Source organism: Mustela putorius, unplaced genomic scaffold (assembly GCF_011764305.1).
Source record: "Mustela putorius furo isolate JIRA1106 unplaced genomic scaffold, ASM1176430v1.1 tig00003845_pilon_pilon_pilon, whole genome shotgun sequence".
NCBI lineage: Eukaryota > Metazoa > Chordata > Mammalia > Carnivora > Mustelidae > Mustela > Mustela putorius.
Genome location: NW_025421998.1, coordinates 84,604,730 through 84,626,656, shown reverse-complemented (window position 1 = coordinate 84,626,656; position 21,927 = coordinate 84,604,730). Strand labels below are relative to the sequence as shown.

General features: G+C 43.0%; 1 protein-coding gene across 4 annotated transcripts; it reads left to right on the top strand.

The window, feature by feature from the left end:
• The first annotated feature begins 249 nt into the window (after nucleotides 1–249).
• ZC3HC1 (zinc finger C3HC-type containing 1) lies at nucleotides 250–18,778 on the top strand. 4 transcript variants are annotated; one of them, XM_004741762.3, is made up of 11 exons: nucleotides 250–441; nucleotides 2,491–2,602; nucleotides 6,205–6,220; nucleotides 6,398–6,499; nucleotides 6,935–7,018; nucleotides 12,385–12,512; nucleotides 13,693–13,847; nucleotides 14,743–14,986; nucleotides 15,360–15,572; nucleotides 15,990–16,196; nucleotides 18,337–18,778. In XM_004741762.3, exons 1-11 carry the CDS (start codon nucleotides 296–298, stop codon nucleotides 18,403–18,405), a joined length of 1,476 nt encoding a protein of 491 aa, XP_004741819.1. In that variant the 5' UTR covers nucleotides 250–295; the 3' UTR covers nucleotides 18,406–18,778. The 4 variants fall into 4 exon arrangements, 3 of the variants coding, with proteins under 3 accessions (XP_004741819.1, XP_004741818.1, XP_004741820.1); XR_006601405.1 differs by lacking the exon at nucleotides 6,398–6,499 and adding an exon at nucleotides 17,482–17,595 and having other exon boundaries at nucleotides 251–441; nucleotides 6,205–6,355; XM_004741761.3 differs by lacking the exon at nucleotides 6,398–6,499 and having other exon boundaries at nucleotides 251–441; nucleotides 6,205–6,355.
• The last annotated feature ends 3,149 nt before the right edge of the window (nucleotides 18,779–21,927 follow it).

The following is a 21,927-nucleotide window of genomic DNA, read 5'->3' as shown; positions in this document are numbered from 1 at the left end:
GTCTTGGAGAAACGACGCTCTAAAAACCCCTTATCAGCCCCAATCCGCTCGTGCATAAAGAAAACGATTCATGTGGGTTTAAACACCAGGGGCTCCCGTGGTGGTTTACCTCATTCTAAAAAGAGGGTTTACCTAGTTCTAAGATGGCCACCAAGGAGTAGGCCCCGCGGTCAGAGTCTCCGAGTCGCGTGGGCAAACGCGCGGGACCGCGCCTCGGGAGGAGGATCTTAACCACGCAGAACGGAAGTTCCTGAGCCTTCAAACCCGCGGGGAAGCAAGTCGGCAACGGACCAAGATGGCGACGCCCAGTGAGGGGCAAGCTTTTGCCGCGGGGGTTGAAAAGAATTGGGGTGCAGTTGTTCGCTCCCCAGAAGGGACGCCCCAAAAAGTCCGGCAGCTGATAGATGAGGGGATTGCCCCGGAAGAGGGGGGCGCGGAAGCGTGAGTTCGCGGGTCCATCGTGGCTCCGGCGCCGGCGGGTTGGACAGGGTTTGGGGAACGCAGGCCTGGCGGGGGATCCTCTGGGTGCTACTCGGTTGGCGGGGATGGCTACGTCCCGGACTGTGAAGGAGAATGGGTTTCCTACATTTACTCGGCTTTAATCTTCTCGGGATGTACTGCCTTCCGCACCACGCGCGGAATTTTGCCCCCAGACAGGTTTTGGAGGGAAGGAAATAAAAAAGAGGACCGCTAACTGAACATGCACCTGACGTCTCAGTTGGGTTTCTTCAGCTTTTCTTGAGCCTTAGATACCTTTGGCAGCCTGATAAAGCTTATGAATCCTTTCTCAGAATATTTTTAAGTGTATGAATTAATTTACATGGGATTATTAAAAAAACAGTTACGTTGTAATGCAGTTATCAAGATAGTAGAATTTAAAAAGTGATGCAGTGGGGTGCCTGGGTGCCTCAGTCAGTTAAGCGCCTGCCTTCTCCTGGGGTGGTAGTCCCAGGGTCGGGTCCTGGGATCAAGCCCCTCTTAGGGCTCGTTGCTGGGCAGGGAAGCTGCTTCTCCTTGTCCCTCTGCCCCTCCCCCCAGCTTGTGCGTGCTCTCTCTCAAATAAATAAAGTCTTTTTAAAAAATAAAACAAAATAATAAAAAGTGATGCAGTAACATGGTTCATTATTAAAGAGTTATCATCTAGGAATGTCTGCGAACTACCATAATTTTGAAGTACTCATAAGCATAAATGACATTTCCAACGTGCAACCTTAATGTGGTGACAAAATATCTGATTTCCATTGGTTACATACTCACAGTTACTGCTGATGGTACTATATTTTGTGGGTTTTTATTACTTTATTACTTTTTAGGAAATGCTAAATTTCAGTTTAGAGGTTAGTAACATAAATGTCACTTTTTTCTCATCCAAGTTTATGGATCCTCTCAATTTCTTTAAAGAACCACACCTCCCTGAGGCTCTCTGACTCTCCGTGAAAGTCTGAGTTTATTTCTTTTGAGTTATAGTAGTTGGTGTAACCCTTTTTTTATTAAAATAACTTGTCCTCAGTAGTTCCTCCCTCTGCCTCCCACATGCTGTTGAAATACCTTTCGCTGAAAATAAGATAATTGTTTTGTTGGGGTTTTTCTCCTTGAATATTTTTCATAAAATTGCCTGATGATCTTTACTCTTTTTTTTTTTTAAGATTTTATTTAGTTATAGGACAGAGAGAGCACAAGTTGGGGCGTGGCAGGGAGAGGGAAAAGCGGGTTGCCCTCAGAGCAGAGAGCCCGATCCGGGGCTGGATCCCATGACATTTAACCAACTGAGCCAGCCAGACACTGCTAAACATCTTTACTTCGATTTGAGTTTTCAGATTAGTTCTTTTTTTTTTTTTTTTTAAAGATTTTATTTATTTATTTGACAGAGAGAAATCACAAGTAGATGGAGAGGCAGGCAGAGAGAGAGAGGGAGGGAAGCAGGCTCCCTGCCGAGCAGAGAGCCCGATGCGGGACTCGATCCCAAGACCCTGAGATCATGACCTGAGCCGAAGGCAGCGGCTTAACCCACTGAGCCACCCAGGCGCCCCCAGATTAGTTCTTTTTTGGAAGAGTGAGTACGAAGAGTCGACCCAGGTAGAAATATCAAAATTATTCTTCCTGTGTTAAAAGACTTAAATTTCTAAGGTGGTTCAAATTGTATAATGTATAGACGCCTTGCGTCCAATTTTGTGTTTACTGAAATTGTGTGAAATACTATTGGAGACCAGTGAGTGAGCTAGACCAGTTTGCTGGTATAGATTAGTAGGTATGGCCAAACTGTAAAGAGATTTGAATGCCAGACTGAACAATGTGGATTCTATTTAGTCAGTATTGTGAAGCCATTGATAATTTTAAGCAGAGGAATGACATAACTGAAATGATTTTTAGAAAGGTTAAAATCTAGTGTGGCATGATTGATGCTATGATGTGCCTCAAAGTGAAGTACAAAACGTTTGGGCAAAGTGATGCTCTGGAAGGATTACCAAGAGTTCTGCCACTTTATTTTAGGAAGGACCCATCTGCCACATTCCAGTCAGTTAATGGATCGCCCCAAGCAGAACAGCCTCCATTGGAATCTACAAGCAAAGAAGCCTTCTTCAGCAGAGTGGAAACATTTTCTATATCCTTTTTTCTTAGGTCATGTGAGCTGCACTTTCTCCCTGCTCCTGGAACGTTACTCCTCCCCTTACTCTGATGTTTTAAATTCAAATTTAAACTTGGTAGGGGGCAACTGGCTGGCCCAGTGGGTAGAGTGTACAATTCTCGATGTCAGAGTTGTGAGTTCAAGTCCCATTTGGGCATGGAGCCTAGCTAAAATTTTGAAAAAAGATAACTTGATAGGAAATTTTATAGGAAAGGTAGCATCATAAAATGTTATTCCTCAAAGGAATATTTGAGATGACCTGACATCGCTTCTGGGTCTTTTGACAACAATCAAGTGTTGAGATGACCTGACCTGTTCACAGAAGAAAACACTAAGAACTTGAGAGCAGAAGAAATAATAATAACACTTTAATGTAACATGTTTTCACATATATTATCACATTTGATCGTCCCCTTAAGCTTGTGAAAATAGGTATTATTATTATTTTTTTTTTAAGATTTTATTTATTTATTTGAGAGACAGAGATCACAAGTAGGCAGAGAGGCAGGCAGAGAGAGAGGAGGAAGCAGGCTCTCTGCTCAGCAGAGAGCCCGATGCGGGGCTCGATCCCAGGAATCTGGGATCATGACCTGAGCCGAAGGCAGAGGCTTTAACCCCCTGAGCCACCCAGGAGCCCCGGTATTATTATTTTTATACTTATTCACAGAAGAGGAAACAGTTTCGGGTAGGTTATGTTACTTGCCTCTGGTCAAGCTGCTGGCAAATGGCAGAGCCAGGGTTACAGCGTAAGGCTATTGGTACCTAAACCTAATGTTTGTTTGTTTTAAGATTTTATTTATTTATTTACAGACAGAGATCACAAGTAGGCAGAGAGGCAGGCGGGGTGGTGTGGGGTAAGCAGGCTCCCCACCAAGCAGAGAGTCCAATATGGGGCTCGATCCCAGGACCGTGAGATCATGACCCAAGCCGAAGGCAGAGGCTTTAACCCACTGAGCCACCCAGGTGCCCCAAAACCTAATGTTTTTTGAGACTGCTTACTACACTTCCTGTCTCTTTTCGTATTTTCCTCTATATATTATCTATTATTACATAACGAAATTACACTACAACTTAGTGGTTTAAAACAACCAACCACTTATATCACAATTTCTGTGGGTCAGGAATGTTGGTTGGATCCTCTAGTTTAGGGTCTCTCACAGGCTGCAGTCGAGATGACAGTTGACCTGTACTCATCTTCGAGCTCCACTAGGAAAAAATGCACTTCCAGGCTCACTCACGTGGCTGTTGGACTGAGGGCTTCAGGTCTATAGTGGCTGTTGGCTAGAGACCTCCCTACGTTCCTTGCAAAATGGGTCTCTCCACACAGACATTTCACAACTTGGCCGCTGGCTTCCATCAGAGCCAGCAAGGGAAAGCATGAAAGAAGCTAGACTCGTTGTGACCTGATCTCAGAGGTGACATCCCATCACTTTTGCCCTTTATTCACTAGAGTGATTTTTTTCAAAAATACGAAATGATTACTGACTTGCAGACTTTGTTGCACAGGTTACAGAAAACTTCCTTTCTGAACTACTACTGGTAAGTTGCCAGAGTGATCCCTCACTACCCGCAAATGTTTTCCTACAAACAAGGACTTTTTCCTACAGAACTGCAACACAGCCATCAAAATCAGGAAGTTTCACTTAATAAATTACTACCATCTAACCCTCAGCCTCTAGTCATTTCAGCAGTTGTCTTAATAACATTCTTTATAACAAAAGGAACCAGTTGAGATTCCCGTTTTTCCTTGAGTTTCATGATTGTGATGCTTTTTGTAGATGACAGTCCCTTTGTTTTGTTGAGTGTCGCTCCCATCCGTCTGCTCTTTGCTTCCAGTTAGATTCAGGTAGTGTAGGAGCCTCCCAGAATGGCGCTGTGTCCTCATTGCATCTCGTCACGTGACTTTTCCCTTTCCTGGCAGTGATTCCTTTGAGCACTTGATTCAGGGACTGTCTCTCATCTTTTCCACTGTAAAGTAACTCTCTTCTTTCTTTGTAATTAAAAAGTGCTTTGGGCAGAGGTGCTTTGAAACTACACAAATAGGGACGCCTGGGTGGCTCAGTTGGTTAAGCAGCTGCCTTCGGCTCAGGTCATGATCCCGGCGTCCTGGGATCGAGTCCCACATCGGGCTCCTTGCTCCGCAGGGAACCTGCTTCTCCCTCTGACTCTGCCTTCCACTTTGTCTGCCTGTGCTCGCTCTCGCTCGCTCTCTCTCTGACAAATAAATAAAATCTTAAAAAAAAAAAAGAAACTACACAAATATCTCTTTCCTCATCAAACTTTGTTAAGTAGTAATATTCATAGCAGCCTGGGCAGCTTTTTTTATTTAGTGGATTATAATCCATTATTCTCATGATATGTTTTGATACTCCAGTGATCCCTGATTTGCTAAGTGGGAGCCCCATGGGGATGGTCTTTCCACCCTACTTGGCTTCAACACCTCAAGGTGAGCAGCCCCTTTTACCCACCTTGGGAACTGACACCTGGCCCTGAGCTGCCTCCCCTCACCCCCCTGGCTGTCCTTCTTGCTCACCACTTGATGGCTTTATGAATAAATTGCTCAGGAAGAGGACGGTATTTTAAACATCCTTCTACTGCTGCTCCTTGGAATAATTCCTGATTTTTTAAATCATCATTTTTTAAAAGATTTTATTTATTTATTTGACAGAGAGAGAAAACAAGCACAAGCAGGGGTAGGGGCAGAGGGAGAGAGAGAAGCAGGCTCCAGGGGGCCCGACATGGGGTTCAATCCCAGGACCCTGAGATCATGACCTGAGCCAAAGGCAGACACTTAACTGACTGAGCCACTCAGGCACCCATAATTCCTGATTTTTGTTTGGTACTTAGAACCATTTTCTTTGGGTCTTTTTCGTTTTCAGCAGATATAAATTGATCACCACTTTAGATGTGACAGTCATTTATGTAACACAGCTGGTTAAGTAATTCTGTTACTTTTATTATATTTTAATTTTTTTTTTTTTTAAAGATTTTATTTATTTATTTGACAGACAGAGATCACAAGTAGGCAGAGAGGCAGGCAGGCCGAGAGGAGGAAGCAGGCTCCCCGCAGAGCAAAGAGCCCGATGTGGGGCTCGATCCCAGGACCCTGAGATCATGACCTGAGCCGAAGGCAGCGGCTTAACCCACTGAGCCACCCAGGCACCCCAATATATTTTAATTTTTTAAATTTATTTATTTACTTACTATTTCTTTAAGAAGATTCCCAGCTTGGAGCCCTTTAACGTTCATATCTAAATTCTGTTTTCTAGCCTTCTTTCTGTTTTCCAGCCCTCTTTTGCTGAAATTGAAACATTTTCAAATTCTTACATTTTGAACATATAAAATACACAGGGCTTTGTAGAGAAAAAATTCATAATTGTTCCCCTCTGGTCATTTTTCAAACAACTTTCATTATTCTGTGAAGTATGTGTGCTTTAAAAGTAGTTTTTTCACACTTTTCTTAGTGCTTTTCCTCTTAATCTGTTTATCCCCATATATACAAAAGAATGAGTTAAAGTTTTAATTTCTGACTTACTCATTTTAATATACCTGCAGCATGTTTTTCTTAACATGAATACTCTCTGAAATGGGCAGGTAAGCCCTCTGAGCTGTCTCCACTCGTCTGTGCGAAATACGGCTGGGTCACCGTGGAGTGTGACATGCTGAAGTGCTCCAGCTGCCAGGCTTTTCTCTGTGCCACTTTACAACCAGCTTTTGATTTTGACCGATGTGAGTATAAAGCACAAATTATACTTTCCTCCATGTTCACAGATACTAGACGAATTTTTCCTGAAAGACCAGTCACCAAAAACAAAAACAAAAAAAGAGTCACCTGTGTTGGATTGAAGAATGTGTACTGTCTCATAGATCAAGGTGAATTTGTGATTGTCTTCATCTTAATTATTAGCTTCGGTTACTAATTTTTTTTTTTTTTTTAAAAACGAAGCTACTTTAGAGTGTACCTGACTTTATGCATTCTGAGGAACTAACAGCAGGGTATGTTTACTTTATGGTTCCAAAATATATACTCAGACAAAGAGACAAGGCACTTTGATGAAGCCTGGTGCTTGGAAATACCCTGCCTTATAAGGTACATGCTGTCTCCTTTGTTCTTGATCTTAGGATCTTGCTCTAGAACTTGTTCTGTGAAAAATATTAAGATTATATAGTGCTAATATTTTCATATATTTTAACATTATCTTAGTCATTTTTGTTTTTAATTCTGTCTATATTCTTAAAAGTTCTTGGCCATTTGATTTTGAATCTATATAACGTTTTCTAATTCAGTACTCCCTTTGTGGGTTTCAGATAAGGACCGATGTGCTGAGCTGAAGAAAGCCTTGTGCACCGCCCATGAGAAGTTCTGTTTCTGGCCAGACAGCCCCTCCCCAGGTACTCATTTCCAGGATCTCCCATTTACCATGTCTTCTTGCTTATTGCATTTCTAGTATTGCCTGTATCTTTGTGAAAATCTAGTCTTTGAGGTTTCTTTTCTTCCTTTCTATTTGTGCTTTTCAAGAACTTAACATCCATCCACTTGTTATTACTAAGCTTTATTATAGGCAATCAGCATGCCTATAGCTCAGCCATGTAGACATTATCCTACATAATTCTCACAGGGGCCCTGGGAGCTAGATTCTTAACCCAGTTTTGGGGGTGAAGAAACAGAATCAACTGGTGAGGAGGCAAAACTATGGTTTTATCTGATTTCAAACTGTCTGCTTTTCCCACCATAGCAAGCAATCACGTTCTCCCCAGGCTTCCTTTGGTGCACTAATGGTGGCAGTTAAAGGGGGTTCCGTAGCTAAAGCAGACCTACAGGAAGCCAGATGAGAGTGATTACAAACATAGTTTATCACAGTGAAATGACACATTGTGACAACAGCACTGAAGCTAAAGACTGCCTGTAGAAGGGCCTTGAAAGGCACACGCCCTTCAATCGGGTGACTTTGTGATTGTCTTCACTCTAATTATTAACTTCAGTCGTTCCTTTTTTTTTTTTTCCTTTTTAGAACTAAGCTGCTTTAGAATGAACCTCCCCACTCCCTCTGCTTGTGTTCCCTCTCTCTCTCTCTGTCAAATAAATAAATAAAATCTTTTAAAAAAATAAAAAAGAGAGAGATTCAAAGTATCTATAGAGTGCCATTTACTGATAATGAAGGGAAGATAAAAAGGGACTATTAAGGAATAATGTTCTTAAAGTGAAGATGATGTGTAACAAGGAGATTCTGCTGTTGGCCTAGCTATTTCACTGTGTAGTAGGACTGACCTCAGTCCCATGAGGATGTAAATCCTCCCAGTATACCCAGTCCAGGTTTTTAGGATCTGCCCAGGACTCTGTTGGTGGTTCCCAACTCTTATTACTATCCACTATGATTTCTTGGTCCACCTCCTTGCCAATCTCTAACTCCTATCCTGACTTTTTTTTTTTTAATTTGACAGAGATCACAAGTAGGCAGAGAGGCAGGCAGAGAGAGGGGAGGAAGCAGGCTCCCCACAGAGCAGAGAGCCCCACTCGGGCTCGATCCCAGGACCCTGGTATCATGACCTAAGCTGAAGGCAGAGGCTTTAACCCACGGAGCCACCCAGATGCCCCCTGACTTTTCTTTTGAGCTTGACTCATTTTCAACTATCTTCTAAACATTTTCATGTAATGACTTGTTGTAGGCACCTGGAACTCAATATATACAAAAGTGAAGTCTTCATTTTAGACCCAAACCTTACTTCTCATAGATTTTCTCCATCTTAAATGGTACTGACCCCGCTCCCCCAAGTTATCCTAGCTAGAAACCTGGACATCCCCTTAGATGCCCTTCTCTATCTATCATTACCACCCACTCCTGTGCATTCCACCTCCTAAATAGATCTCAAATGTGACCTTTCAATTATACCACCCTTGGTTTTTTTCTTTCCAGAGACTTTAGTGTGAAGAGAGGAAGACCTAAACTATTTTTACTTTAATGCTTGCATTTATTAAGCATATGTAATAAATATAATTTTGAAGTAATTTTTTCTAACATTTACCAACCTAAATTAAATCCCTTTAAACATTTTAATTTATAATTACTAATTTACTGGACTGATTATTTTGAACACATCAAACACTGAAGTACTGAATACTCACATATGTTAATTATAAAACATAATTTTAACTTCTGTTAAACATAAATTTAACTTATGTTAAAACATTTTCATGGTGGGTTTAAAATCTTCATTGCTCTTTTGCCTTCATCAGTTTTTACTAATATTTTCTTAGGATTGTAGGCATCAGACCAAACCGTAAATTGGAAAGTGACCAGAAAGATGTTGGTACCTGGTTTTTTCTCCAAAGTTTTGTCAAATCAGAGCCACTGGTCATCAGAACATGTTTCCTTCTTATTGTTAAACTTCACTTGATTTTTTGTTTTATTTTTAAATTTTTATTATTTTTTTTAAAGATTTTAGTTAGTTAGTTTATTTTTTTATTTATTTTGAGAGAGAGAGCGAGAGAAGACAGAGAGCAGGGGGAGGAGCAGAGGGAGAGGGAGGAGAAGGGGGAAAGAATCTCAAGCAGACTCTCCCGTGGAGCAGGGAGCCCAACCTGGGGCTTGGTCTCACAACCCTGAGATCATGACCTGAGCCGAAACCAAGAGCTGGACACTCGGGGTGCCTGAGTGGTTCAGTCATTAGTAGGTCATGATCCCAGGGTCCTGGGATTGAGCCCCGCATCAGGTTCCTCACCTGGCTAGAAGCCAGCTTCTCCTCCTCCCGCTCCACCCCTGCTTGTGTTCCATCTCTCACTGTGTCTCTCTCTGTCAAATAAATAATATCTAAAAAAAAAGAACAACAACAACAGTTGGACACTCAACGCACTAAGCCACCTTGGTGCCCCTTCAACTTGATTTTTTAAAATCCATATCTTTTTTGTTGGTTGTAGTTTTTTTTATAATTGGACTTTCCTAGTAAAATGATACATCTTTTTAAATCGATGGCAAGTGTCTTGACATATTTGGTTACTTGCAACAGCTTTTAATAATTTGAGAATATTTGGGGCACCTGGGTGGCTCAGTCATTAAGCGTCTGCCTGCGGCTCAGATTATGATCCCAGGGCCCTGGGATTGAGCCCCAAATTGGGCTCCCTGCTCTGCAGGAAGCCTGCTTCTCCGTCTCCCACTCCCCCTGCTTATGTTCTCTATCTCGCTATATCTCTTTCTGCCATATAAATAAATAAAATCTTTTAAAAAAATAGTTTCAGAATATTTAATAACATTAGAGACCAAAATCTGGTTGCTAATGATATAATAAATGGTGAATAAAAGTGCTATTTTTACTGCTTTTGTACCTCTTAAGAACAAAAGTAGAAGAGATTTTTTCCTTTCTCTCTTTTTTTTTTTTTAACGCATACTTACAGTTGAGGGATAATTGACATAAAATAAACTGCACATATTTAGAGGTACAGTTTGGTAAGTTCTAACATATTTGTATGCTCGTGAAACTGTCACCGCTAGATTTCTATTTAATATCATGAGTTTGTATTCATCTTCCCAATTTAATGCTGTATATTACTGTACCCTATTTTTCTTATAGTATGAGGTTTCATTGATCATTAAAAGTTTTTTTAGCAGATTCTAACTTTTTTTTAATTAATGAATAAATATCTTTATTTTTTTTTAATTACTTTTTGAAAAAATTTTTATTTATTTATTTGAGAGAGAGAGAGATCACAAGTAGGCAGAGAGGCAGGCAGAGAGAGGGAGAAGCCGGCTCCCTGCCCAGCAGAGAGCCCGATGTGGGGCTCAATCCCAGGACCCTGAGATCATGACCTGGGCCAAAGGCAGAGACTTAACCCACTGAGTCACCCAGCCGCCCTGAACAAATATATTTATTAACTAAAGTCAGTGGTAGATATTAGGATTCACTCTGTTGTACATTCAGTGAATTTTGACTATATATATATATAAAATGACCCGTATCCACCATGACATTATCGTATAGAACTGCCTCACTGCCCTGAAAATCCCCTGTGCTCTACCTGTTCATCACTCTCTCCTCCCCTCCTCCTGAATCCCTAGCAACCACAGATCATTTTACTGTCTTCATAATTTTACGGTTTCCAGAATGTCATATAGTTGGAATTCCACAGCATGCAGCTTTTCAGACTCTGCTTCTCTCTACATAGCACTATATATTTAAGGTTCCTCAGTGTCTTCTAGAATTCACTTTTTTTCATTGCTGGATAACATTACGTTGTATGGACATGCCACAGTTTAATGTTCTTGCATTCTGTTTCGTTAAAATAACTGGTTTATAAATTAGGTAAATGATAAACTGATTTCAGAACCTAAGAAGGGGTCATAGCTATAGTTTTAAAGCTATTGCCTAAAATACAATATTAGGTTTTTGCTGGACACAAGGGTCTAGACAGCTTGATCCCTGTTTTAGGAGCTTAGATATTGTTGGGGAAAAAAGTCTATGTATATGAGATATTCAGTAACAAAAGGGTAACAACAAAACAAAAGTAAAGGAGCTATAAGAAACTAGGAATTTGGGGTGCCTGGGTGGCTCAGTGGGTTAAAGCTTCTGCCTTTGGCTCAGGTCATGATCCCAGGGTCCTGGGATCGAGCCCCGAGTCAGGCTCTCTGCTCAGCATGGAGCCTGCTTCCCTGCCTGCCTCTCTACCTACTTGTGACCTCTCTGTCAAATAAAAATAAAATCTTAAAAAAAAACAATAAAAGAAACTAGGAATTCCCTAGTACTGTTGAAAACTAGAAAGAACTGGCAAGTGCTGTAATAGAAACTCTGTAAAAGCAGGAGCTTTTGGTCACTCACTGGTAATGAGACCTGGGTATGTTACTTTCATATTCCTTGGATTCCTCATCTGTAGAATTTGTATGATAATAATACTATTGCACTGGGTACTTTTTAAAAATTTAAATTCAATTAATTAACAAACAGTGAATCATTAGTTTCAGAGAGAGAGGTCAGTGATTTATCAGTTGCGTTTAACACCCAGTGCTCATTCATCATGTGCCCCCTTACTGCCCATCATCCAGGTACCCATCCCCCACCTGCCCGGTCATTAAGAGCTTTGTAACATTGATGTTCCTTCTCTCCATCCTTCTGCCGCTGGTGTCTAACAGGGATTATTACCTTAAATCACTTTAATGTCTGCTAAGCTTATTTTTTTGCATCCCAACTGATGCCTTACAAGCTCTACTCTAAACTAATGCATATTATCTATAATATCACTCTTTCAGGGGTGATGATCCCAGTGACCTGGAATCAAGTCCTGCATCGGCCTTCTTGCTCAGGGGGGAGCCTGCTTCTCCCTCTACCTGCTACTCCTCCTACTTGTGCACAGTCAAGCTCTTGCTGACAAATATAGAAAATATTAAATAAATAAGCAAATAGAATATTTTTAAAAATTATGTGAAATTTTTAAAAAACTTTCAGTAATTTCTCATCATATATGTTAATAAAGTTGTGGTCTAGTTACTCTTTACACTTTAACCCCATCTTCTGCTCCTTTCTATAGGCACATTTTGTCCCAGCCCCGTGAAGCTGTGTAGAATTCCCCACCTGGGCCCTTCCTTTGAGCCTTAGCTTTTACACACTGTTGTTGGTGTTCAAATTCAGCTTAGCCTGACTGCTTCTGAGAAACCTTACTCGCCTTCAAATACTTTATCAATTTTATCGGTACCTGTCCCATATTGTTTTATATATATCTTTTATTTTTTACTATTTACACCAAATGATCTTCCAGTGTACTTTGTCTACAGATCGATTTGGGATGTTGCCATTGGATGAACCTGCTGTTCTTGTTAGTGAATTTCTAGATCGTTTTCAAAGCCTTTGTCACTTGGACCTCCAGCTTCCTTCCTTGAGGCCAGAGGACTTGAAAACTATGGTGAGTTTTTCTTGGCTAGCCTACAGTGGCCTTCAGTTGTCACTGCCAGTTGCACATGAAGGATTTCTTTACATGACAGAGGATTTAGATTGCTATGAAGAGAACTAGTTGTTTGTCCCTCAACTGACCTTTTCCAATCTCCACCAGAAGGGCAACTATGGAGAGATTAAGTAAATGAGATCCATTGAAACTTCTAGATAGGCTTCTTTAAATGGCATTACATTCAATTTTATCCTGATTTGCTACTTAAACTATTTAGCAGAAGATACTGAAATGTGACCTCGTATGGTTTATTGCATATCATTTCCCAAAGAAAATACTACAGGAGAAGTTACAAACTCCCTTCTCCCCTGTGAATAGAAATTAGAAATGCTCTGGCCCATGTGTACTTTGAAACTGAATATCTAGTGTCCCGTTTCCTCACCCTGTAGACACGCCAAAGACGAGCTTTACTATAGGAAATAGAAGCTATTATTTTGCTTCTTCAAGTTGAGAGGCTGTTTGGATTTTAACCAAAGTTTAACTTCTGTTATTTATTTATTTAAGATTTATTTCTTTATTTTAGACAGAGAGCATGGGGGGACGGGCAGGGGGAAGAGAGAGTCCCAAGCAGACTCCTTGCTGAGCACCAGGCTCGAACTCAAGACCCCAAGATCATGCCCCAAGCCAAAACCAAGAGTTGGGCACTCAACCAACTTAGCCACCCAGTTGCCCCAACTCTGTGCCTATTTTAAATGTCCCTTGTCCCTAGCCAAGGCAGCTTTTCTGTTCCCCTTGTCAGTTCTTTATTATTCTTAGAACAAAAATAAAGACCTTGGCAAGCTCTCTTGTTCTGTCAAGAAGTAAATCCAGCATCAGGTTAAGATATAAATAGTAATCTGTAGAAGTTTATAGGTTTCAGAGAAAATCTGCAATTGGTAAATTGAAAACAAATTAGAACTAAGAAAAGATTTGGTAGTTCTAGGACAACTGCTACCTTTCTCAGCAGATGCAGGGCAATTCAGAAAGCTTCTGTCTAAAACCTTTTCCCTGTCCTAAAAGTGAGCCTTCCGTAATGAAGAGAATTGTCTTTGTGTCTGGGATTTCCTTCATGATTTTTGCCTTATACCATCTAGATAATATCCTCATTTGTGATTTTTGTGGTTGGAAATTTCAGTTTGTTACCTTGGTTCCATTGTAGTGCTTGACAGAAGACAAGATCAGTCTTCTCCTACACCTGCTTGAAGATGAACTTGACCACCGAACTGATGAGAAAAAAACTGCAAGCAAATTAGGCTCAGACATCCAAGTCCACGTCACTGCCTGTGTCCTCTCTCTGTGTGGCTGGGCGTGTAGGTTAGTCCGTGACTTTGCAGGGTACATGAGCTCTGACAACATCATACACTGGCATACATCAGTCACTAATAGTATTAGAGGTTCCATGATGTATCCTGTCAGAAAAACAGACAAAACCTGAGCAAGTGGCGAGGGGACAGTAAGAATCACTAACAGAATTCAAACTTGGGAATTTTTGGATACACCTGAACTTTGGGTTGTTTTTTTTTTTTTTTTCACTGTCCCAGCTGAGAATCTGTGCTCTTGGAAACAGTGAAGCTCCTTTCTGTCTATAGAAAGGAAGAAAAATCTGTTGAATTCATAAAAACTACCAAAGGAAATGCCAGCTGGAGTCCTCAGGCCCCCATGTTGGTGTTCCCATTCTAGTTGCTCAATTTGGCTTAGCCTCTCTCTGGTATAGAAAACTGTTGGAACCGGGGAGGGGAGGTGCAGGGGGTACCTGGCTGGCTCAGGCGGTGGAGCACTAACTGACTTATCTCAGGGTTGTGAGTTTGAGCCCCAGGTTGGATGTAGAGATGACTTAAAAATAAAATATTTAACAACAAAAAAAGAAAGAAAGAAAGGAACCAGTCTAGACTTACTTTAAACATACTTTCTTTGATAGATTAAGGAATATTTTTCATTTAAAAGGAAAAAGTTTCAAAAGGAATAGGAGAGATTTATAAAACATAACCTTCAAGATAGTCTTGCCTTAGAGCCTACACCAAGACCCTTAGATCTTTCTCTGGGAACTTTGTGAGAGACAATGGAGTTGGGGGCCTGAGATGACATGATTCCCAGTCCACTGGGCTGTTCCAGAAATTTGTTTGGCAAGACATAGAGTTCTCACGAATGAGTACACTTAGTCCCTTGGAAATGTTACCCTTTGAGAAAACTCTTTTCTGTTCCTGCCTAGTTCTTCTTTGGAACCGCTGCAGCTCTCCCTGATAAGCTGTTCACAGTGTATGAGGAAGGTGGGGCTCTGGGGCTTCCAGCAGATTGAGTCCTCCATGACGGACCTGGATGCGTCTTTGGGCCTGACCAGCTCTCCCCTCCCAGGCCCTGAGGGGAAGCCGGAGCGCTTCCCTCTTGTGCCTGAGTCTCCTCGGAGGATGATGACCCGGAGCCAGGATGCCACGTGTTCCCCTGGCTCAGAGCAGGTATGGACTTAACTGGCTTGCTCGGGTGGCCTTTGTAAAAGCAGCACTCTTGCCAGAAGTGTTGTGGCAGAGAAGTTGGAGATTACCTGAGGCGGGTGGGCCTCACTTCTGACCACATTGATCAGAAAACCACGTGTTTTTCTGAGCCAGTCGCAGTGCAGAAGCTAAATTCGTGATTTTGTATCAAAATTGATGATTTTTTGGGAGAGTTTAGTTTTATTGACAGTTCAGAAGGTAAATTCTTAAGAGTTTAAACTGTAAAGCATTAACTTTCACCTGCTTCTAGGAAAACTGACCATTATCCGTTATGTCATCTTCTGACCCTTATCCTTTATGTCATCTGTGTACTACTGTTACCTCTTCTTTTCTTCAGGCCGAAAGGAGCCCTGGTCCCGTCATCTCCCGAACTCGGAGCTGGGACTCTTCCAGTCCCGTCGACCGTCCTGAGCCAGAGTCTGCCAGCCCCACCACGAGAAGCCGGCCGGTGACCCGCAGCATGGGAACGGGAGACAGCACTGGCCTGGAAGTGCCGTCAAGCCCTCTCCGGAGGGCCAAGCGCGCTCGCCTCTGCTCTTCCAGCAGCTCGGTGGGTCTACCTATGTGTAGAAATCCCAAGTAGCACGCCGGGCCCCCGCCGTGTAGCACAGGGAAGCAGGCAAGATCCCTTCCTGGGGCCTGTGACTCTAAAGGGATAATATGAATTAAGTTTCAAGGTGGGACAGCTACGGTTGGGTGCCACATCTTTGCAGTGGATTCCAGAGAGGTAGTAAATACTTCAGACCCATGGTGGTGGCAGTGAGATCAGGGGAACAGACCTGACCACTTACTGTTGGCTTAACACAGAGGGAATGAAAGTATTTATAAAGAGAGTCAGCATGACACAGGCAGTGTTTAAAGAGCATCAAATTGGAAATGGGGGCACTTGTGAGATTCTGGACTGGACGACTCCTGGATTGGCATGGCTTCTGCCCTTCATCAGCAATGTTTCTCTTCCCCCTCTCAGGATACATCATCCCGAAGCTTCTTTGACCCTACCTCTCAGCACAGAGACTGGTGCCCGTGGGTGAATGTCACACTTGGCCAGGAAACCAGGGAACATGGCGGAACAGAGGTAGACGCCAGTGCCACCTCAGAGCCAGGCTGGAAGGCCGTGCTGAACATCCTCCTGGCCCACAAGCAGTCCAGCCAGCCGGCCGAAACAGACTCCACGGTGAGAGAAGCCGCTGCTTGTGCATGTGCAGCCCTTGCTGTTTATGGGATGAGGAACAAGAGGCAGTGCTATAATTAGCACCCTGCCTGCCCTCAGCATTCAGAAGTCAAGTTAGACTTAGGTTGGGTCCTAGAGACTCGGCATAGAACTGATTCAGTCTTCCTGCAGTTGGTTAGCATTTGGCATTCCCTCAAATTCTGGTAAATTCTTTGTCTCCTCAACTAAAATGACACAAAGTAGAGAAGGGTGTCAGAACAGAACCGGGTGGGCAGGCAGCTGCTCCGGCCTCATGTTGCAGACCAGCTGCTTTTTCTGCCAGTTGCTGTCACTTGCGTTTGGAGCCTGGCCAGACAGACCTTAGCTGTCGGGAGCTCTGTACTCCAACCCCCAGATTACAGTTCCGTTCTGCACAGGGGACATGTTACTTTGCTCTGTTCCACAGCCCCGGGCTCGTGCACCGAGCCTCAGCTAGCTGTTGGAGTCGTGATCGCTGCTGCTTAGGGAATGTGGGTAGATGTGAATCCATCGTGACAGCTGAGAAAACAAGGGTTCACTCTGCGTCGAGGCTGCACTCGGTGATAGGAGGGTGGGCATTAAGGGATCATGGGAACTGGGTTCTCTTTCCTCTGCTGGCTCCTTCCCAAATTTGCCTTACAGCGTGGTATGAATAGAATAATTTCTGACCCCCGTCCCGTCCAAGGACAAAGTAAAATAATACTCGCCAGTAGATGTTTACAAGAAGCACTCCCAGGTTTGTGGGATTCTGCTGGAGAGAACTGTAGAATTGCTAAAAGCCCAAGAATGTACATTTGTACCCTTAGTAAGACAATGCAGATGAAGAAGGAAAAAACATCTTCCTTTTTCCAATTTAAAAGCTTTTGAAGATACATAAAGCTATCTGAGGACAAATGTCTGCACATATATTCTGTCCCCAGATCTTCCTGAAATAGAGTCTTATTGACTGCCCTCTGTCACTGTTTTACAAACAAGCAATCCCACAGGATTTTTGTGGGGTTTTTTGTTTTGGTGGTTTTTTTCATTTCATTTTGTTTTGTTTTTATAGTGGGAGAAGTTGGCCTCATAATTGGCCCTGGGTTCCAGAACTTTTGAGATCCTTTTTGGTGGTTTGTCTTTAACCCTCCCACAGCTGCTATGACTGGAAAGTTGAGAGCTTAATGAGGTTGGTTAAAGAATCTTGATGTTAGAACAAAGCTTATGTTGTTTTTTCAACTAAAGTTTCTTTTAACTTTGTCCCTCTATTCACTAAATTCCCCTTCATCATTAGTAAGAGCTCAGATTCTTCCCAGCTCCTGCCCCGGGACTTTTCTTTTACTGAAATACTCATCCACAAAGAGGATAAGAAGACAGTGAAAATGTCTTCTAATACCCGAAACTGGAGGTAACTTTATGGATTATCTTGCTAGATGATCATTTATATTCTCACTGAGACCCTGTGCTCTTCATTATGACTCTCATAGGCAGAGGGAACCAAGCGTTCTGATTCTCTGAGAACTTTTATCTTTTAGTGCATTGCTTCGTCTCCCTGTAACACCATTTCTCAGAATCTCAGATCACCTCATAGGCATGATCAAGTGGCCGTGAGAATCTTCCTATTATTAGCTCTGCCGGCTATAAATGGAGCTGAGAAGTCCAGGGTCATAGTTTAAACTTTGAAAGAGTCATTTAACTTTGTTTTACCCCTTGGTCTTGGATTATACTGTTAACCCCAGCGAGGTATCATGTGAATGTGAATCCTTATTCACAAGAAATAAGGCCCTGGGGCCAGTTCAGCATCACGAATGGAAACCAGCGCAACATGTGTGCTGCACGAATGGTGGGTCCCAAGTGTCCGCTTCACACACAGAGATTAGGACAGATGCAGATACTTGGAGAGAGGACTCGGGGCGTGTTTGACAGGCTCAGAGTGTGTTAGCAGTAGTCTGACTGTAGAATGCAGGAGTTTTGATGTTTAGTCTGGTTTTAAGTGTATATTAGGTATACAAAATAAAAGTAATAATATAAAATTCACTTGTTTTTCTCAATCCTAGACCCCATCCCTGTGAGAGCCTTCAAGCTGTTACCCCACCCTTCATCTCTGTAAAAGAATTTAATCTCTAATAATGAGCTTTTCTACCTACAGAGTCTCTCGGAGAAATCAAGGAAGGTATTCCGAATATTCCGGCAGTGGGAATCGTTATGTTCATCCTGAAGCTATTCAAGCCCTTCCTGGAGAGAAGCGGAATGAGTGACTTTGAGAAATAAAGTCTGAATTCCTTTTCGGCCAGCTGATGCTAAGTTTTTCTCCATTCCGGTTCAATCATAAGGAGCCCCTGTCCTTGCAAAAGGCAGTGAGTGTCACTGTCTACATCTGACTGAGGGGGCGCCTGTCTCCATGCTGGGGTGGGGACAGGTGGAATTCAGCAAGCCCACTTCTGTTAAAGGAGTGCGGGGTTATTCCACCAGCCAGAAGACCAAGGACTTGAGCACTTTTACCCTCTTTCAGTACGCGGCAGTGTTTTGAGGACTCTTCTATCCCGAGAATATGACAGTATGTATTAATAAAACATTTGTTAAGATTCTTACTGCTGGAGAACTGCCTTCCTTCTTCCGTCGGGGCTGGTACAAACAACAAGGCAGACACTGAGAAAACTGCAGGGGAGCACGAAGCAAAATCAAGGTTTCAGTTTGCAGATTGGCTGCAAAGCCAAAAATTTATTAATTTATTTATGATTCTAGTCAAAGAGGTATTTCTTTTTTTTTTCTTTTTTTTAATTTTTTTGGAGGTAGGGGAAGAGTAGGGAGAGAATCTCAAGCAAACAGCACTCTGAGCACGGAGCCCTACACAGAGCTCGATCTTGCAACCCCAAGATTGAGACCTGAGCTGAAGTCAAGAGTCAGACGATGACCTGACTGAGCCAGTCCTAATTTTTAAAAGGTTGCATCATGTTGCTATCGCTCCTAAGTCAACACTCTATGAGGCCAGTAGAGCTGTTTCCAGGTTGTGTTTGTAGGGGTGCTCTTTTGCCTTTGGCCTGAGTGTTCATGGTCACTCTCTGTGGTCCCCTTAGCGGTTGACTGGTGGGGAGCTCTCTGACGTTCACAGAAATGAGACTTTGGGCCCCAGGTGGAAGCTTTTTGTTCACTGGGGACTAAGTGAGTTTGGAGTCTGCCCTCTAGAAGCTCATATCCTCCAGGTCACCACTTCAGGAGTGGTGTAGAATCATTAACACAAGGTGTTCAAAAGGATTACAACCCTAATTCATTTATTTGTCAGAAAGAGACTGAGAGAGAGAGAACACAAGCAAGGGGAGCTACAGAGGGAGAGGGAGAGGGAGAAGCAGGTTCTCCACCGAGCAGGGAGCCTAATGCGGGGCTCGATCCCAGGATCCCGGGATCAGGACCCGAGCCAAAGGTGGACACTTAACCAACTGTGCCACTCAGACGCCCCTCAAGTTTTTCTTCTCTACCTGCCTCCAATGAAAACACATTTCTTTAAAATAGGCAAAGCTCCACAAGCTTGTTTAGTGTGTGTGTGTTTCAAGTATAAATGCAAGCAGATTGTGATAGACTTGGTGTACTTCAAGAAACGGTCTCTTCCATGTGGGAGGCACCGTGCAAGCCCTCGTGTAATACACACATCATCACTACCCATCTTGGTCCTCCTGAAGTCTGTCATTCAGGCTGGAAGACACATCTGTACACAAATGTTGCACAAGAATGCTCAGTATTGGGGCACCTGGGTGGCTCAGTGGGTTAACACTCTGCCTTGGGCTCAGGTCATGATCTCAGGGTCCTGGGATCGAGCCCCGCATCGGGCTCTGCTCAGCAGGGAGCCTGCTTCCTCCTCTCTCTGCCTGCCTCTCTGCCTACTTGTGATCTCCATCTGTCAAATAAATAAATAATATCTTTAAAAAAAAAAAAAAAAAAGGAATGCTCAGTATTCTGGGAGGAGTATAATAGAAGAATTGAGGGGCACCCGGCAGGCTCAGTTGATAGTGTGTGACTTTTTTTTTTTTTTTTTTTTTTTTTAAGATTTGTTGATTTGAGAGAGAACTAGCACGATGGGGAGGGGCAGAGGGAAAGAGAAAGAGAGAATCTTACGCACACTTCCTGCTGAGCAGGGAGCCAATGCGGGACTGGATCTCACAGTCCTGAGATCATGACCTGACCAAAACACGGTTTTGGTGAGTCAGATGCTCCACCAACTGAGCCACCCACATGCCCCAAGCATGCGACTCAGTCTCAGGGTTGTGGGTTCAAGTCCCACGTATGGTGTGGAGCTTATTTAAAACAATGTTTTAAGTGGAGGGAGAGTAAATTCTCATGTGTGGAATAGGAAAGAACTTCCGGGAAGGTATAGATTTGAGCTGGACTTGGAGATGAGTGGGAGAACTGCGACTTTTTCCTTTTTTTTTTTTTTTTTTTGAGTGAACTCCATCTCCAATATGAGGCTCTAACTCATGACCCCAGAATCAAGAGTCACATGCTCTACCTACTGAGCCAGTCAGGTGCCATGTTGTCTGTCTTGTTTAGATAACACTTGAAACTGCCTGGCCACAGTAGACATTTAATGAAATAAGGACATTTGAGGCTGAAGGAGTGTTGTGAGCAAATGAGCAGAATTTCTTATGTTCCTGAAAGAGCCAGCATTCAGCTGTGGCTAGGCCTGTACACTGAGGAATAGAAGAGAACAAGTAAGAGAACAGAAGTTGGGCAAGACTGGAGTTTTGTGTGTTCTGCTAAGGAGTATGGTCTTGATTCTGTGGGAAAAGGGAAACATTTTGAGCAAGGGAATGACATTTGTACTCGGGAAGATCACTGTGGTGGGTGTGGATAGCACCTTAGGGGAGACAGGCTCTAAGGGAGTGTGATGGCAGGGGCAGAGGATGACTTGACAGGAAGGTCGGTGACAACTTCAATGTGAACAATTTGGGTGTGACAAAGAGGGAGGAATCCAGGGCGACCTCAAAGTCTGCTGCCAGCCATTCCAGATCGAGAACCCAGGTGTGGAGGGAACACAATAGTCGTATTTTTAACATTTTGAGTTCAGTATCTGTCTACAATGTTCTAGAGGTCAGGAGAGGAGGACCCTGTGTATTAAAGTCAAGGGTCATTGTTTCAAATGCTCCAAATCTAGAGACTCGCATAGAAGTAAAGCCATCCACCTTATGGTCAGCCTGTGTAGCTACATACCCAAGGCTCGAGGCTACTCCTCTGAGTTTCTGTTGAATACGCTGCAAGGCTGGACTGAGTGTACTTTCAAGCAGTACCGGTTGTTCTCAGATGGGGTGATGCTCAATTTTATGTGTCCACCTCACTGGGCTGAGGGATACCCAGATAGCCGGTAAATTATTATTTCTGGACATATCCATGAGGCTGTTTCAGGAAGAGATGAGCTTTCAAATCAGTGAAGAAGTAAAGTAGATCACCCTCACCAATGTGAGTGGGGAGCATGCAAACCATGGAGGGCCTGAATAGAACAAAAAGCAGGGGAAGGGTGAATGTGTTCTTTGTTTGAGCTGCGACATCTGTTGTCTCCTATTCTTGGACCTCAGAGCTCCTGGTTCTCGGGCCTTCGGGTGTGGGTTGGAATGGCACCACCGGTTTTCCTTGGCCTCCAGTTTGCATGAGACAGATGATGGGGTTCCTCGGCCTCTATGATTGTGTGGCCCAATTCCCATAGAGAAGGCATTTGTATGTATCTGTACATACCACACTAATTCTATTTCCC

Coding starts and splice junctions, on each gene's coding strand:
- ZC3HC1 (XM_004741761.3), top strand. CDS start 296: ATGGCGACGCCCAGTGAGGGGCAAGCTTTTGCCGCGGGGGTTGAAAAG. Junction 6,356..6,934: donor AGCTTTTGATTTTGACCGAT/GTGAGTATAAAG, acceptor TGTGGGTTTCAG/ATAAGGACCGATGTGCTGAG. Junction 12,513..13,692: donor CAGAGGACTTGAAAACTATG/GTGAGTTTTTCT, acceptor GTTCCATTGTAG/TGCTTGACAGAAGACAAGAT.